Raw genomic sequence first — 18,619 nt, 5'->3', positions numbered from 1 at the left:
ATGTGACAGGTTGAGTCACCTTGACTGTTCAACATTTTAATATATGCCATTGTTTTCTAGTATTGAGATTATAATGTGTTTTACCATAATACCGTAGGCTCAGGATGTCTCACAATAGAAGAGTCAAAACAAGTCCTTTTTCTTAAAATATGGTTAAAAAGAATATTGCATTGTATTGTAAAGGTGGAGTCAATCAGGTAGCCAATATTGTCAATGCCGATGAAATTGCGTGTTTTTTTTTTAAAATACCGAACCCAAACAGACATGGTTTTAAAGGAGAGAAGTGCCAGCCGGGAAATCGTACAAGGGTGGGGGGCACTATACTGTGTTGCAATGCACACGGAAGCAAGAGACTTCCTCCCGTCGTCATAGGAAAGTTCGAGAAGCCAGGATGTTTTAAGGGCGTCAGGCACTTTCCGTGCAAATCACTGATCTCTATACATGGATCGCTGATGGCAGCTCTCCGCTGCAGGAGAAAGTACGCCAAGTTGAGCTCTCCTTATGGGGAAGCAATGATAATATTATCAACTTTAAATCGCAATTAATGGCGCATCGAAATATATAAAAATATAGGGACATGTTCACTCAAAGCATAAGGACATTGGGAACACCGACACGTCATTCCGAGGTCAGTAAATCTCCAGGATAGCAATAAAAATAAGTGTATAATAACGGCTGACAAGTATTAACTTAGGTGCTGAATACATGCAGTTAGCGACTGGTAATACAATACGAGTGAAAAAAACAGTTTCTGGAAACATTGCTGTAAATTTTATACATATATGCCACAAAACTATGCATTCTTAAGGGGAGGTATGACTGAATTTTTCGTATTTTGAGCCAAAAACTCGGTTTTTCTTTTTATTCACATAAAAATAGCCATATTCTTCCTCTTTCAGAAAATGTTTTTATTTTAGTCATTCCGGCTTGTTTAAAGCTTGTAGAAGCCATTTAATATGAGCCCGCAAGACATTTAAAAGCCCAGAACCACACCTGCTTCTCCTGTAGCGGCATAATGATAGTTTACTGTGTATTTTTCGCTGGATATTCAAGTATTTTGTGGCGTATTTGCTGTAGAAGTACACTTTGGCATGCTGACAGTCACTTGTTCACAACGTAATCACTACAATTACGTTATGTTCGGAAATATTGTAATTTGAACTGACGGAGAGAATGTTGTACCTCTTCCAAAGTAGTGTTCAATTTATATCTGCCACACGTGTACTTTGATAGTTTAAATATATTATGTATTTGTATTATTTACATTTAGGAATTTGTATTTGTGTTAATAGTAGCAGTACAAGCATGGCTCCCTTGTTTGTTAATATTTTACTAACATGCAGAAGTAATATGTGGTTTCAATTCAGCGAGTGAAATATCTAAAGTAGTGATTTTTCATTGGTGTATATCTTAATTCCTTTGTAAATGCGTGGGGTATTGCAATAAAACAGCACAGAACACCCGTAGAACTACAATCAGGAGACCTAGCGTCACTGAACTAAGCATGAACAAAGCAAGCGCGCTCCTCGTGGTCTACTGCACCGTGCGCTCGCTGCCATCTTACTACGCCAGTCATCTTCTATTTGGCTTACTGCTACCCAAGCCACCAGCCATCCATGTATAGAGATCAGTGGTGCAAGTACAAGGCATCCAAAAATGCAAACAGTACAGTAATCCAAAGGATAAAGCATTTGCACTGGGGAGCCAGCATAATTTGACCTCGTCTTTGAATCGTGTTTGTTTGTTTTTTCGTTGTGTTTAGTTATGTTTGCCAGTGTTTTATCCAAGTCCATTATTTGAATAATGTAAATGCACCTTGTTGGATACATTTTAGAAATAGTGTTTTCAATGGCATTTGAAAGGTTTAAACTGAGAATCAAGGTGATTACATTCATTAATGGATATTAGAATACTTTGTGACGCGGTAAGGATTGGCATTTCTGAATTACGAGTTGGTGGTTAATTCAAAATCATGTAATTTGAAGTTCAATTTTTGCGTCTCAACGACTATGAATTAACGAGGTTTTACTGTAAATAAGAAAACATACAGGTCCAGTAATACTGCCCTGTGGGACGCCCCTCTTTAATCGTTACAGGATCGGTAATACTTCATGTACTTGTAATTCTCAAAAAGAGTTCTCTTTTCTAGAACTGAAGCCACCTATTCAGCTACTCTTTTGTCTAGTCCAGTGGCTGTCATTTTTGTCAGTAATCTCCCATCTTTTTTCACCCATTATAGTTATGGGTGTAAGGTATATGCAGTTTTGGCTTATTAATTCAGTTGTGTCTTTATTCCACAGACCTGATGGAGCAAAGTACAAAAAGGCCAGGGAATGGGGCAAGCCTGTAGTTAACCTTCAGTGGCTAAATGAAATCCTGTTTGGGCACCTGGGCTGCATACAGACTCCCGAGATGCCCAAATACCAGCAATTTAACCTGGGGAACCCGTTTCGCATCGAGTATGGGTTAATCCCAAGTCTTATGGGTGAGTATTCTGTAACCATGTGTGGTATTAGATGATTTTGTCTTGTCTTAAATCTATTAATATGTAATTCTGTACCCAGCTGCGTGGAAGATGCCCATCAACATCACTCAAGAGTCATACGATAAGATAAAGGCAAGCCCTCCCCAACGACGTGCAAAGAGACCTCGTCTTGAGAAAAGTATGCCGAGCTGCGACTCTGATCAAGAGAACAAGTTATTGGAGGAGGTGGAGGTGACGAACCCTGAACCACCTCCAGAGGACAAGAGACCTGTAATCATCTTCTCGGGAGTTCGGGACATGGAGCTCGCAAAGGTAATCTTGTGACTTGGACACTAAACTTGGCGTTCAGTTAATAAAAGCTGAATATGTTCGTGGATCAAACCATGCAGGTTTTACTCTATAATACCCATTGGCACAGATTTGTCACACAATTTATTAGGAGTTACGGGTGGTTCAAACATGAAGGATGGCCATCAATATCACTCAGGAATCGTACGAAACGCAAGCCGCTAAGACAGAATCGTAAGCAGCCTGTAATGGTAAGTTGTCTTAACTTTAGGCTTTGGTAATTTGTCTCGATGCAAGCTGACATTGATATGAGCTGGATTCAAAACTAAAATTATTTGAGAATTTTGCATACAGTTCAACATAAACTCATTGTGCTACAGCCCTATTGGGCTTTGGCTTTTGAAACAGCCACTATTCAGCTTGAAGGCTAATCTCACAGCTCTTAGGACCAGATAAAAATCCTGACTTGCTCAGTAATTGAAGATGGGGGCTCCAGTTAAGAGGGAGGCACGCTATCTCTATGCTGTGGTGCATGCCCATAGGTAATTGAGACTATTAAATACAGACAATTGAACTGTAATTCTCTGTTGCTAATATCATGAATTATATTTTAATATACACTGAGCAGCATGAAAAATGCAACACTTCAGTTTCTTACAAAACTGACATTTATTTTAAGTTTATGACACTTTTACGACACTAATTCACTATCTTACAGTAGAATATTGTGGTAAGGTCCCATCTAAGTGTCTAACAATGAAAAGATGATTATAAACAAATGGAACAAATTAAGCCAGAGATGCACATTTCAAGGCAGTATTGAGTAAGCTCATAAAAGTAATGCACTTCTGTTTTGATATTATACACTTCACACTTTCACTTCACAGACCTCGGAAACGATCTTGGGGACCTCTGTTCGCATCTTCAAAAGCGAGTATTGCCACCTCTTGCTCCAATGATGGCATTCAACCTTTCAGGCATATTCCTGAGTAATGCTGTTGAGAAATAGTCTCCCATTCTTCCAGGAGGACGTTCCGTATGTCCTGTAGGGTCTCTGGATAGTGCTGATGGGCTCTTCTCCTCAGCTAGTCCCAAATGTGCTCAATAGGATTCAAATCAGGGCTTCGAGCAGGCCAAGCCATAGCATGAATTGGTTTCATCCAAGAACTCTTTCCACCACATACCGATGTGTCGTAAGGCTCCCATTCTCCATGAAGACCAAATCTGCCCTTGCAGCTGTATTGATTCCTGCCCACATCATCACAGACAGAAGCATCCTTAAAAGGTGTCCTGAATGAGAATGTGCAAGGGGAATACTTTTCCCCTGGCCTTCTCCACTCTCTATTCCATCAGGTGATTGGAGGCCAAATCGCGAATCATCGATGAACGTCACTTGATCCCATTGTTGTACTGTCCAGCCAAGATGTTTACATTGTGTAACCTAGTCGAGCTATGCAATGCTCTCTGGTGAGTTCCAGACTTGTAGCAGGTCTTTTGAACTCAAGATTAGCTTCTTCCAGTCTTTTTCGAATGGCTTTCTCAGTAACAATGACGTCTCGAACTTGGTGGAGTTGATTTTGTGCTTCAACGGCGGTGGTGTAACAGTTGCAGAGAACATGAAGTTGTAAGAAGCTGGCATCTCTCTCCGACTTTACTCTTCTCAGGCCTGATCGTGGTCTCCTTGCAAAGCCTCCAGTTTCCCTGTACCTTCGTACGGTTCTGGAGATCATGGAAGGTGTAGTCCTCAACACTTCTGCAACGTAATGCATGCTGCGACCATCTTCTGCCAAAGCAACAGCTTTCGCAACTTTTTCAGGGCTTAACGGCATGTTTACTCCAGAAAGCTGATTAAGACAATCGCAGAAATATCCTACATACATGTGTGATTGAAAGGGGAACAATTAAACGTACAATTATAAGCTCTACAAGAGCGGGAAAACATTGGCTCACATCAAATGATGTGTTTTCCACGTTGCGCGGGAAAAAACAATTGAGGCTGGTGCAATAAACAATCAACACTTCATTGTTTGCTTGCAGAGCAGCGCCAATAACATACCCCGTGTTAAAAAATTGCTTGAAGTGCTTCACTTTGATTAAATAGATAATTGCACAATAATATTACACATCATTTATTGGGTGTTGCATTTTTTGTGCCGCTCAGTCTACTATGACAGTCTTAATTTTTCAAAAATAAGGTGAGTGGACATTTCTGATTTAAAAGTCATGAATGTATTTATTCTTATGCCATTTTATTTTCATTATTATAAATACTTCACATCCAAAATGAAAGTTGAAACTATTGTAGGGGTCAACAAGAAGGCTGAAAAGTATGTTGGAAGTTGTATAACAATAACAGACGATGTTTCTTTAATTCGTTTTAAACCTTCCTCCTCCCCTGTCTGTCATTTCAGTTAAATGGATTTTGGTTTAAAGTGTTTGGGATAATAAATGTTCTACTGAAGTTGCCTTCCTCTCCTAATCCTGATTGTTCAACAAGTCTTCGAGTATTCTGCTCCTCCACTTTTTGCATTGTACAATATCACAGTGATATATCCACAAAGACGCACACAAAATGCTGTCACTTGTGTACACGGTTTTTATTTACAATTATTTACATGTTACACATCAATAAACCACCATTTATAACAACTGCCTATCACGAAGAATCGGAAGGTAAAGACTGCCATCTTGAAACAGTTGACCACTACAGTAGCATCTCAGCACAAGCACAACACGAGTTCACAGAAATAACTCCTGTTAAACAATAACTCAACTCCACCATCAAGACCTCCTCCTTATATATGTGCCTGGCCAGGCTTCTAGAAGGATATGTCACAACATATCTTCTCATGAATTCTAGAGTGTCAAATAGCATAGTTACAGTGGAAGGAAGGTTCTACATAGTTCTCGTTGTACATTCTTTATATTACAGTGTGTTGCACAATATTGTAGTGAATTATACATCATATTTACAGGTAATAATAAATTATATACTATTCATTACAGATTTTTACATTAACTAAACTCATATTAATATACATACATCACATGTTTCATTACATAACCTCACAAATAATACGATCGTGGTTTGCACCAAATTAAGTCCGGACATAACTACGTAAATAATAATAATAATATTAATACTAAATGGATGTAAACACTTCATAGACATACCTCACAAGTCATAATAATAATAATAATAATAATAATAATAATTCGAGCTTGATTTTGTCAGTATTTACCCATGGGTTAAAGAATATGGTTTTCAAGTTATATAAGTCTATTACACTTGCGTCAACAGTTTCTTAGCTTTGAATCTAAATCCCTGTTTGATACATATATTTCGAATCCCTCCGCATTTGTTCCCTCAAATAGAGTTTATCTGAATATAGTCGTGCTTTGTTTGTTGTAGAAAGCACGTCAGCTGGGCTGTAAAGTGACCACGAACAAGAAAGAGGCGACCCACCTGGTGATGCCTAAGATGCAGCGTACTATGAAAATGTTGTGCTGTCTCTGTATATGCAGGCACATGGTGAGCACTCAGTGGATCCTCGACAGCCACAGTCAGACCCGCATTCTCGGTAAGGACATGTTTCCATCATTAATAGTTGCTAGCCTTCGTCCTGTCTTATCTCCTTTTTACCGTCCTGCACTTTTCTCTCATATCTATCTTTTGTGTTCAGCTGTGTGTGTCTTTGTCTTCCCTTGGATTTCTTTCCTTTTCATTTTAGATTCACTGCCTTTCTTGGTATTCATTCTTTATCCATTCTTGTCGCGTGTGTAATGGTATGATGAGGATATACACTTATATACCTTCTGCATAAAATTACTTTAGATTAAAATCTTGTTTGTTTTGTACAAGTGGCCAGCTGGGTAGCGCAGTTCATTTGGTGGCAGTCTCTGTGCCTAAGATTGTGAGAACAAACAATTGATTGGTATATAACTGGGCAAGGTACACATTTATTAGTAAGAAAGAGCATTTTTTTAAAATTAGAATATAGTTTCCTCTCCAAACGGGTGAAGGGAATTAATTGTTTACCTTAATTCGCATTGACACTGATAGGCCTTATGGCGACGATGGGATAGGAAAGGGCTAGGAGCAGGAAGGAAGCGACCATGTCCTTAATTAAGGTACAGCCCCAGCATTTGCCTCATGTGAAAATGTGAAACCACAGAAAACAATCTTCGACAGTGAGTGAAATTAATTTCATCATGGTCTGTATTGACAATTATCTCTATTAACAAAGATTGGAGGGTCCACCTATTCAGTACCGTAAATGATATGTTATATACCGAGCTCGATAGCTGCAGTCGCTTAAGTGCGGCCAGTATCCAGTATTCGGGAGATAGTAGGTTCGAATCCCACTGTCGGCAGCCCTGAAAATAGTTTTCCGTGGTTTCCCATTTTCACACCGGGCAAATGCTGGGGCTGTACCTTTAGGCTACGGCCGCTTCCTTCCCACTCCTAGCCCTTTCCTGTCCCATCGTCGCCATAAGACCTATCTGTGTCGGTGCGACGTAAAGCAACTAGCAAAAAAAAAAAAGATATGTTATAATTATTTAATCATTCCTTTTTTTAATTTGCTTTACATCGCACAGACACAGATAGGTCTTACAGCGATGATGGGACAGGAAAGGGCTAGGAGCAGGAAGGAAGCGGCCGTGTCTGTCTGTTAGGTTGTCACAGAAAAATGGCTGACCAGAATTTCTCGAAACTCTGCATTGAAGCTCAGGAACAGCCGAGTTGTCTGCTGGGCCATACTTCATTTGATTACTGTACAGTAAGGTAGCAGTGTTAATGGTCGTAAAACAGGAGATGCATAATCACTAGATTGCGTGCCAAAAGCCTAGATTAAATTCCAAACCTCTCTGCGGATTTCATATGGAGTGAGACGCATGTTACTGTAGATGTGACTTGTCCATTGGATGAAGATGTTAAGTCTTCAGCAGACTTCTTGGTGCTATTCGACAGGAGTAGGCTATGTGCAGGCACCAGGTTTCACCCGGATCCTGTCATAAAACTTAAGATTTTTTTGTTTCATGCTCCTGGTCTTTTACCACCTGTATTCCTCTTTCTTCTTGTCTTTTTCTGGCTTTCTTCTTATCCCACACTTCCACTCAATGATGCTCAAAGTCCGCTCTCCCGACGAAGCCAGGAATGAGGAACAAGCTCGTCAGCGGCTGAGAAGAAATGGAACAACTGGAATTGATGAGGAAAGAGCACATCTATGTAAAGATGTGCAAATTGTCCTTGTTGGTGCTTGTTGTTTATAGGGCCTAACATCTAGGTCATCGGCCCCATTGTCCTTGTTCCTTTGTGTTTTTCATGTTATCCTTGTCTCATCTTTCTGTTGCGCCCTCATCTGATGCTCACCTATCATTTTGTTTATCCTATTCTGTGTTTCTGTATATGGCATGTCACTTGTTTAATGAATGTTTTCTCTGTTTTACAGATGAGCAGCCGTATGCATTGTCTGACCCTGAGTTTGACAGAATGTTTGGATGCAGCATTTCAAAAGTCCTGGAGAAACCTAATCGTAGAGAATTCTTTAAGGTATGTTTTCTAAGTTGATTCTTCTTATTGGAGATAGAAAATTGGGATCATACGCACAGGATTAATGCAATGCGGGAACATTCATGAAAGATACATATCTTGTAATACATACTATGTCGTGTTCATCCTTGTTCCTGTTTGTATTTGTACACTTGTTACATACGAACCTCGTTTATTTGGAATAGATGGGACCAGAGGTGATCTGGATAAATTGAAAATAAACCTGTTAATTGAATACAAGTTACATATTCTGTACAAACTTTTATTCCGTCACAAACAAGAAATAAACCAACATTGTTTTAGGCACCTAAACTCAATCCTGTACTCATTGTTATTTACTGAAATGCGTGTTTCTTTTGTTTGAAATCTGTGTGGTGATTGAGTGTAACACAATCAAGGTATTTTACCAGTAAATGTTTACCGGGATTTGTTTCTATCTGACATTCTGCGTAAACCATTAATTTTTCCACCTGTGCTTGCTTTCTCCACAGGAGTCATTACTACTTCTACTGGAACACCACTTTCCTTTTTCCATATTCAGCAGCTATATTTTTCAGAAGTGCTCATTTTATCTCTTCAGTTTACTGTTTCCAACAGTTTGTCCATAGGAACAACCACTTTCATGCCTTTTCATTCACGGACGCTTAAAACATGGATCAAAAAGACAATAAACAATGCGGCTTCTTTACTCCATAAGGCACTGACCCAGACTAACCTTTCAGGGTAATGGTAACTTGAAGCTTGGATCTGGCGATTTCTCTGTTACTTGGGGTGACAGCGTAATACAGCCAAAATTAATGACTATGTTTTTGTGGGGACCAAAAAGAATGTCATAGAGAGGGAATGTGCTAAAAAATTTAAACAATTTCGCTGTTAAACTTAAGGTTAGGTTTGAACGTACAAGTAATTACGATAAAAACAAAGAAACAAGTGTTTACAATTATAATTAATGAAATAAATAAAGAAATAATACATTTTAAGTATAGCAACATAGTAAAGCTTCAAGGAAAAACGTTCTTAGAAACGCTAACACGTTGCACACATGTGGCTTAGCATCCTCTTTCTCAATAAATTTAATTTTTTGTCATCTATAAACTGTCTACCCGGTCTAGAAAGCCAAGAATAACGGCCAAGAGGATACATCGTGCTGACTATATGGCCCTTCACGGGTGTAGTGCCATGAGGTTAGGTTAGTTAGTTTATAAACTGTCTAGCTTTCTTCTTCTCCATAACTAAATGTCTTGCAAACCATTATATGAAAGTACAGTAGGCCTAATTTACATACACAAGTTACTCAGGCCTCTTTCAGACAGCGTGAGAGTAAAAGAAGTCCACGTGTATGCATGGGTGCACCCGCTTCTGCTTACTTAAACATGCAGCGGATCGAGTGGTTCCAAATTCCCTGCATTTTCCAGCGGATCCTTTTCAGTGTGGGTAATAAATATGGACCGTCATAGCCGTAGTTCACACTTAAGAAAATATAAAAATAGTTCGCGCATGCTGTGTCCTTCACATTTCGTTAGAGAAGGAGATGGGTTCAATTTTGAGGTACTCTCTCAATAACGGGTCTACATTACATCATGCTTTCCCAAACACGAGACCACTGGTATTTACGACATTAAAGTTATTTAGTTCTCAATGTCTATTTCGGGTTCCATAACAACCGCTGTACATCACACAGGAAAAGAAAAAAAAGCACACAAATAAAACTTCTAAATTGAAAATGAGAAATACTGTATGTCAAATGGGCGAGAGCGGGCCTACTTTAATTTATCGTCTAAATCCACTTTTACTTGGTACACTGTCAGGTTCTGATACAGGTCGCAGTACTGATGTCGCGAGCACAGTCGATCCTCTGTATACTGGGCAAGTTGGCCGTACGCGTAGAGGCACGCGGCTGTGAGCTTGCTTCTGGGAGATAGTAGGTTTGAATCCCATTGTCGGCAGCCGTGAAGATGGTTTTCCGTTGTTTCCCATTTCCACACCAGGCAAATGCTGGGGCTGTACCCTAATTAAGGCCATGGCCGCTTCCTTCCAACTCCTAAGTCTTTCCTACCCCACGTCGCCATAAGACCTATCTGTGTCAGTGTGATGTAAAGCCCCTAGCAAAAAAAAAAAAAAGAAAGATCCTCTGTGTATGATGACATACATAAAAACTAATGTCCAATAACAAGTAACTGTGAGCATGGGATCGCGACTCACCGTGGACTGCCCGCTTGAACATTTCTCCCGTGCACTGTTACTCTCCGCGTTTGCATCATCTGAAAGATTCTGTTTGAACAATCAGTTCTTATTTTAGGCCTAGGTGGATCAGCGGTTTAGCGCGGTAGCAGGTCAAACACATGCTGTCTGAAAGAGGCCTCACAAATGTAAAATTAAGTACCAACACATCAGACGCAAAGAGAATAAGACTTCCTTGGGACTGACGCCCCCTGAAGCTGTAGGCTGACACGCAAGAGCACTCCGGGACCATGAAATTATTAAGTTCTCTACAAAATCTTTACCCAGGCCAGCAACAACTGGCGTGCGTGCAACGTGGCCGGGAATGCTAATTTAAATTTCTTATGGTGGGAGTTACGAACGTATTAAAAAGTGACGTAAATGTGCTATCCAGGTTTCTTTAGCATGTATTTAATAGGACGTTTCCTGGGACTTCAGAATAATGGTGTAATAACCTGGGAAACACGCTAGAGGGGGACATCTTAACCAGTTTCAACTGTATAACAGTTTTGTATGTATTATTTGAAGAATGCACATATCTCCGCGTTGGAGAAGGTAAACACAGAGCTGGGCTGAGTGGCTCAGATGGTTGAGGCGTTGGCCTTCTGACCCCAGCTTGGCAGGTTCAATCCTGGCTCAGTCCGGTTGTATTTTAAAGCCTCCTGTCGGTAGATTTACTTGCATGTAAAGGAACTCCTGCAGGGCTAAATTCTGGTACCTCAGCGTTTTTCAAAACCTTAAAAGTAGTTAGTGGAAATGAAAGCCAGTAAAATTATTATGATTATTATTATTAAGACAAAAATTCTTAATAAACTAAAAATTGAGATTAATGAAGGTGTGCCATCTACGAGATTATAATACCAATATAATGGTCCGTTATTGGACATTATAAATTTTCCAGCTAACTCATTCCTGGTTGCCAGCGTTTCGCCCCAGTGGGCTAAGTTCGGCTCATCAGTTGGTAAATAGCACATCCGCCAAGACGCATGGCTAGTAGCCTACGCACTGGCCTCCACTACACATTTGTGTGTGCGCCCCCCTCCCCCGCCCCTACTTCTAATTGAGAGTGGCAGCTTCTGTACAAATTTAATAATACCGTTAAGTAGTTTGCTAGAAAAGAGAAAGGTGATGATTAAGATAATGCATACTCAATCAGCGACCACCACCCTGAAAAACATGGTGCTGTCTTAACAAGTTGACTCCATCTTGATCTTATGGTGGTTCACACTTCCAATCTCCTGTGATGCCCAACTGGATAAGGTCTCTTTCCAGCTCATCCCACCATCATAACCTTGGTTTTCCCTCCATCCTAGCTCTACATATTGTCTTCTGGCATTCTCGCCTCATGATCAGCTCACTGGATTCGTCTGCTTCTTAAGATGTTCATGATCCTATATCTGCTCATCACACAGTATATGTTTCTCTGTATTTAATACATTTGACTTAGCTGCATTCTCTCTGCCTGGACAGTTCCTGTGTTGGAAATTTCACCTGAAAAATTGTGTAGCATCAGGAAGTGCATCCGGCTCTAAACCCCCCAGCTAAAACCAAAATATGGCGGGTGGTTCGAGCGACCTCAAAAATAATTGGGATAAGCTGAAGATAGTTTTACACTGTATATCTCTCTGTTCATCTTCTGCCTCCACTCTCCTCTGACATTGATAGGCCAAGAATTCTTTGTACCACATTCGATTAAGAAATAGGGACCTTGTCTCGGTTAGTCTTCTTGGCAGGCCATGTTCTGAGCCATACAATACAATCAGAAAAATTATTTTTGACATTCAGACTATCAAGTTTACTTTGTAGGCTAAAGAAGCACCTATTTCCTACATTGACCCTCTTCTTATGTCAAAGTCCATTTCATTACATATAGTGAACCATTCTTCAATTTACTTGAATTTATCCTCTCATTGGAGGTTCATTCACTCTGTAGGCAAGCATTTTATCTTACTTTTGTTGAACTGTAGACCCACATTTGCAGCTTGTTGAAGGATAGCTGCCATCATCTGTGTCACCTCTTTCTTGTGTTGTCTCATTACAATGATGTCTGCGTAAAGGCTCTTCACTTATGACAGCTGTTCAGGACTATACTCATACAGCGAGTTTCACCTTCATGCCTAATAAACCCATTCTAATGCTAGATTGAATAAAAGGATCAAGCAGGCAAGCTATAGAGATTTTGTGTACTAATTTCTCTCCTCTCATGTGATATCTTGCTTTGCCACTTACACTGCAAGTATTCTTTTTTCTAGGACAAGGTATTCTATCTGACTCCAAGCATAATCCCATCTCCGAAGGCTCTCCAGGAAGTGATTGAGTGCGCTGGGGGTACTGTAGAGCGACACAGACGTCCCTTGAAACAGATCACCGAGATGAACAAGACTGAACTCAAGTACATTGTCATAACCCACGAGAAGGATTTCCACCTCATTGGGGATATCATCAGCTCTCCTGTTGGTAAGTAAGACTTCTGTCATGTGTGCCTCATTTTTCACAATGAAGACCAAGATTTTATAATTACTGGAGAAAGTTGATCCTGGTAAAATGTAGCTACTTGCCTCCACTTTTAGTGAATAACTGTCATTCCCTATATCACGTCAGGGACTAACTGAGGTGTTGTAATAAGCAAGATGTTAAATTGGACTGAACAGTCATAACAAGCATCATCATCATCATCATCATCATTTCTTCGCTGCAGCAAGCCGTGTGCGGTTGTGTACGAGCCTCCTCCAGTTTGTTCTATCCATCCACAGATGCTGCTCATATATGCGACACCAGTTCGCATCTCAATTTCATTGTCCTTTATTATCTGTTTTTCCCAAACATCACGAGGTCTTCCTCTTGGTCTCTTCCCAGGAATATTGTGGTCAAAGTATGTTTGAGGAGTCCTGCGAGGGTTCATTCTTTTCATGTGACCATACCATTGTAATCTCCAGCAAGCTTCTTTCCAATCCAAGCTGTTGTCGGATATCCACATTCCTTATTTTATCCATTTTTGTTTTTGTAGACAAGAACGGAGAAACTTCATTTCTGTTGCCTGAAGACGACTCTGTGTTGGTCCAGTAAGTGTTGCTGCTTCCAGGCCATACGTCAGTATAGGTACTAGATATATTTTGTACAAGCTGCTTGGAAACTAACGGAAATGTTTCATCCCAAAGTATTTGACGTACAGCGTGATAGAATTTGGAAGCTTTCTGTATTCTGTTACTAATCTCTTGAAGTATGTTATTGTCTGATGACAGAACACTACCTAAATACTGGAAGTTGTCTACAATATCCATCTCCTCATCTCCAATTCTTGGATGAACAGTTGGAGAGTTTCTACTCATCACCAAGCCAGCTGCCTTCGTTTTGCTGATTTTGAGACCAAAGGTTGTAAAAGCTTCATGTCAGAGATCTAGTCTAGTTTGTACTTCCGCTTCTGCCTCACCCCATACCATTACATCATCAGCAAAAACCAGGGCATTAGTTGTTGAATCCTTTCTCTTAACCGCTTTTAAAACTTCATCCATTATGATTATGAAGAGAAGTGGTGAAAGACACCTTCCTTGCTGGACTCCACTTTTCGTTTCAAACCAACCTGACCTTCCATCCTGGACCTGGACACAACACTTGGTTTCATCATATAATCGTTGTACTCGTGCTATGATGTCATCGGGCACTTTCTTATGTCTCAAACATTCCCATATATGCCTGCGTGGTACATGGTCATATGCTTTCTCGATGTCCAGAAAAACAGTTACAAGTGTTTTACCTTTCTCCCAATACTTCTCATAGAACATTCTGGTAGCAAAAATGAGGTCTATAGTTGATCTATGAGGTCTAAATCGATGTTGTTCCTCCTCAAGTGAAGGTTCAACATATTTTCTAATCCTGCTCTCAAGGATGGATTCGTAGATTTTGAGGCCATGTGACAGCAGAGTTATACCTTTGTGGTTGGTACATTTCTTTCTATCACCTTTTTTTCAACAGTGGGATGATGACTCCTTGCTTCCAGTCATTGGGTATTACATTCTCTTTCCAGATTCTACATCCACTGTTGTCCTACCTCTCCTAGTGCTTTGATCATCTCAACACTTAATTCATCTGATCCAGTTGATAACAAGCATCTGTAATATAATTCACAACTTCCTCTATCCATTGAAACGCTACTCACCTATTTTCCTAATACGTCTTAAAATACAACTTGTTCACTCCCTCATCTTACCTATCGTTGACTACTGTGACACTGGACTACTGAACATAACTCAAGGTGGAAATAAAAAACTAGACCAGGCTTCAGATAGCTGCATTAAGATTTATTTTTAGTCTGTGTTACAATAGTTGCATAGCACCTTATTATGGGAAACCTTCATGGCTTCAAATGCAAGACCGCCACTCGTATCTTCTCCGGAGAATACTCGATTCAGATAAACCCGATTACCTTTCTTCTTTTAATTCCTAGTAAAATAATTACTTCTTTAATCGGAATATTTTATATTTCCGCCATTCGTGCTTAATAAGATACAAACAAGTACACTGAATGAGCAAATGTCATGGGATAGCGGAGCACTGATGCACAGGTGTGTTGTCTGCGCACCACACGCCCCCTGTGCCAGCGACAGTTGTATAGGAGACTTTGTGAGCAGTGGCTCTGCATGTGACAGGTGTAACATGGAACGTCGTCGGGAGCTGACACTGTTCGAACGGGGTATGGTGGTCGGTGCCCGACGGATGGGAAGTGTGATTTCGGAAGTGGTGCAGGAATTCGGCTTCACATGATGAACCGTGTCCAGGGTGTATCGTGCATGGTTGAATGCGCGTGTCACCGTCCACAACAGACAAACGACCAGCCGTCCAGCCACCCTCGATGACCGTGACCGGCGACATCTGAGACGGATTGTCAGTAGTGACAGACGGACAACCGTGCAACAAATCACGGCTCAATTCAACACAGGCTGTGCTAGACACGTCTCCCAGTGGACCATCAGTAGGAACATGGGTTCTATGGGGTATGGGAGCCGGCGCCGCACACGGGTGCCACTGTTAACCTAACGTCATCGGGCACAACGGCGCGCATTTATCGCCAGTCATCAGGGATGGGCACTGAAACAATGGCATAACGTGATATGGTCGGACGAATCACGATTTCAACTGCACCATGCCGTTGGGAGGCACCGTGTATAGCGCAGACCACGTGAAGTGATGGATCCCGCCTGCCTTGAAGGTGTGGTCCAGGGCGCTGGTGTCTCTGTTATGGTCTGTCGTGCATTTTCCTGGTATGGAATGGGCTCCCTAGTTGTTCTGGTAGAGACTTTGAATGGTACGCGGTATGTTGAGCTGCTCGGAGACCCTCTCCACCCATTTTTGGCCTTCCAGCGCCCAGACGGTTCTGCGGTGTTTCAAGAATATAATGCGTGGGCACATTGCTCCCACGTCGCCCGCGAATGATTCCAGGAACATGCAACGGAGGTCCAGCGACTGCCATGGCCATCCAGGAGCCCTGATATGAACCCTATCGAGCATATCTGGGATGTCCTGGAACGCAGGCTCCGTGCCATGGATCCTGCACCCACGAACAGACCAGCATTGGCGGCTGCTCTGTAAACGATTTGGTCTCAGCTGCGTCCAGAAGACTACCAGGGACTTGTCGACTCACTTCCACGGCGTCTCACTGCAGTTCGCAGGGCCAGAGGAGGCCCCACACGCTATTAGGTGACTATCCCATGACATTTGCTAAGTCAGTGTATATTAGAACAGGAGTTTCCAGCTTGTAAGGGCTCTAGGGCGACACTTTAATAACCGGCCATTTTTCAGAAAAATCTGCAAATAGAACAGAGGTAAGTATGATAATAATATGCACAGCTCAATTGAAATGAATGTTCAATCATTTTAATTGTTTAAACTCTATTTTACAAGTGCATAAAAATGTGAAATTAAAAATAAACAAAAATAATTATACCCACAACAGCTGGATTTTGAATAAGGGGGCTCAACCGTGTCAGTTTATTTGAATTAATTTTTTTGCAAAGCGTAAAAATTGAAAAAAAAACCTAAAGGTTAACTGAAGTTATTAATGTAGTCAAAATAAAACTTCAAAAAGGAGAATTTAGTGCGATGCAGTGTATTTCCAAGAGTACTTCCCTGAACATTTCTTTGAAAGTTCAGTACTCTGTACCAGCCACTACTGTCAACAAGAGAAGGATGGAGAACTGAAAGCGCCTCCTCCACCAGTGGAGATGAAAGTAAACTTTCCGTGGCTGAGGTTCAAATCAAATCAAAATCTCTTTATTTGCAAATGAGGTGTCTACCTCGGTGGCAAATGGTACACTAAAATACATTATTGTCAAGCACTAAATATTAAATTAACAAGAGAAGAAAATTTTTCCTATAATACAATATTATACAATTTACGCTAACAATGTTTTCTATTAAACACACAGCTCATCCTTAATAAATTTATATTGTTTACAAAATTCTACTTATAATATCTCCTGTACTACTTACAAATATAATCAACTGATATACAGTATGTGGAATTACTTCAAATGATACTATACAACTGGTATAACATTAATATTTACATTGCATTTATTTATTTACTTTTTTTTTTTTTTTTACCCGTTCTGGATCCTAAGTAGCATAACGACCTGCTGCGTCTTAACCAGAGCCCCTTTTGCCACCACTTTTCAGAGTTCCTGAAGGGCCTTCACAGCTACTGTAGCGGTCCCAGGGCCCTCGAAGTCCCCACTGTACTTCACCCCTACAGGCAGTCCCCTACTTTGGCTGTCCAAACTCCTTAGACCAGGGGATGGAATTAATTTATTCACACACATTTTTTTATTTACAATAACCTGCACTGGTCGAATGCCCTCTAACACTTCATTTATTTTCTCTGTTGCTGTTTATTCTCTTCTTGAATATCTGTACAGATTTTGGAAAAGGATCAAACACTACCCCTGGTAAACTGTTCCACTCCTTCACACCCTTCCCAATGAATGAAAATTTACCCCAATCGCTTCTGCTAAAATTCCTTCTAATTTTATATTTGTGGTCAGTCCTGCCGATATAATTATTTTCCAACTGAAGCCTCTCACGGATATCTCCCCATGCTGCTTCTCCTGTATAGGCTCTATATAATCCTGTAAGTCTAGTTTTCTCCCTTCTCTTACTTAAAGTTTCCCACCCAAGTTCCTTTAATATTTCTGATACACTACTCTTTCTCCTGAAATCCCCTGTTACAAATCTTGCTGCTTTCCTCTGCACACTATCTATTTCTTTTATTAGGTATTCTTGGTGAGGATCCCAAACACTGTTTGCATATTCCAATAATGGACGAACCATACTCAAGTAACTTTTTTCTTTTAATTCTTTGTTGCATCCTTTAAGTAGCCTCATTATGACATGTAATGATCTGTATGCTTTCCCAACAATGTCATCAATATGACCCTTCCAGTGCAAATTACTTTCAAATCTCACACCTAAGTATTTGCACTTGCCATCTTTTGGGATAACTACCTCATCCAAAGTATATTCAAATTCAGTTTTAAAGCTCCTGTTTGTAAAAGTTGTAACAGTTGATTTGCCTCCATTAACCTTCATATTATTTTCTTCAACCCATTGTTGGATACTATCAAGGTCCCTTTGTAATTCTGAACAATCCTCAATGTTGTTTATTTCTCTATAAACAATTATGTCATCTGCATACAATCTTATTTTTGATGTTATATTGTTCTCTAAATCATTTGCGTATAATAAGAAAAGTAACGGACCGATTATACTACCCTGTGCAATTCCCTTCCAAACTTTCTCTTCCTGAGATACATTATTTCCTACTTTGACTTTCTGAACCCTTGAATTTAGAAATGCTTTTATCCAACGTGTAACCCTTACGTCCAATCCTATTCCCTCCAATTTCTTTAATAATATTCCATGTTCCACTCTATCAAAGGCTTTGGAAAGATCTATGGCTATGCAATCTAACTGACCTCCTGAATCCAACTGATCTGCTATGTCCTGCTGAAATCCTACCAGTTGTGCCTCACAAGAAAATTTCTTTCTAAATCCATACTGGCTCCTCATGAACCAATTTT

At 40.4% G+C, this 18,619-nt stretch overlaps 1 protein-coding gene across 3 annotated transcripts in view; it reads left to right on the top strand.

The window, feature by feature from the left end:
- LOC136886347 (PAX-interacting protein 1) overlaps positions 1 to 18,619 on the top strand; it is a 136,616-nt gene that overhangs the window by 108,160 nt on the left and 9,837 nt on the right. For all 3 annotated transcript variants that reach the window (XM_067159085.2, XM_067159083.2, XM_067159082.2), the window contains 5 exons: positions 2,301 to 2,485; positions 2,565 to 2,797; positions 6,186 to 6,354; positions 8,227 to 8,327; positions 12,800 to 13,004. In XM_067159085.2, the coding sequence (XP_067015186.2) occupies positions 2,301 to 2,485; positions 2,565 to 2,797; positions 6,186 to 6,354; positions 8,227 to 8,327; positions 12,800 to 13,004 (893 nt within the window). The remainder of the gene's footprint in view (positions 1 to 2,300; positions 2,486 to 2,564; positions 2,798 to 6,185; positions 6,355 to 8,226; positions 8,328 to 12,799; positions 13,005 to 18,619) is intronic.

Source organism: Anabrus simplex, chromosome X (assembly GCF_040414725.1).
Source record: "Anabrus simplex isolate iqAnaSimp1 chromosome X, ASM4041472v1, whole genome shotgun sequence".
Taxonomy (NCBI): Eukaryota; Metazoa; Arthropoda; class Insecta; order Orthoptera; family Tettigoniidae; genus Anabrus; species Anabrus simplex.
Note: the sequence above shows the minus strand (reverse complement) of the source record. Positions and strands in the feature narration are given on the sequence as shown.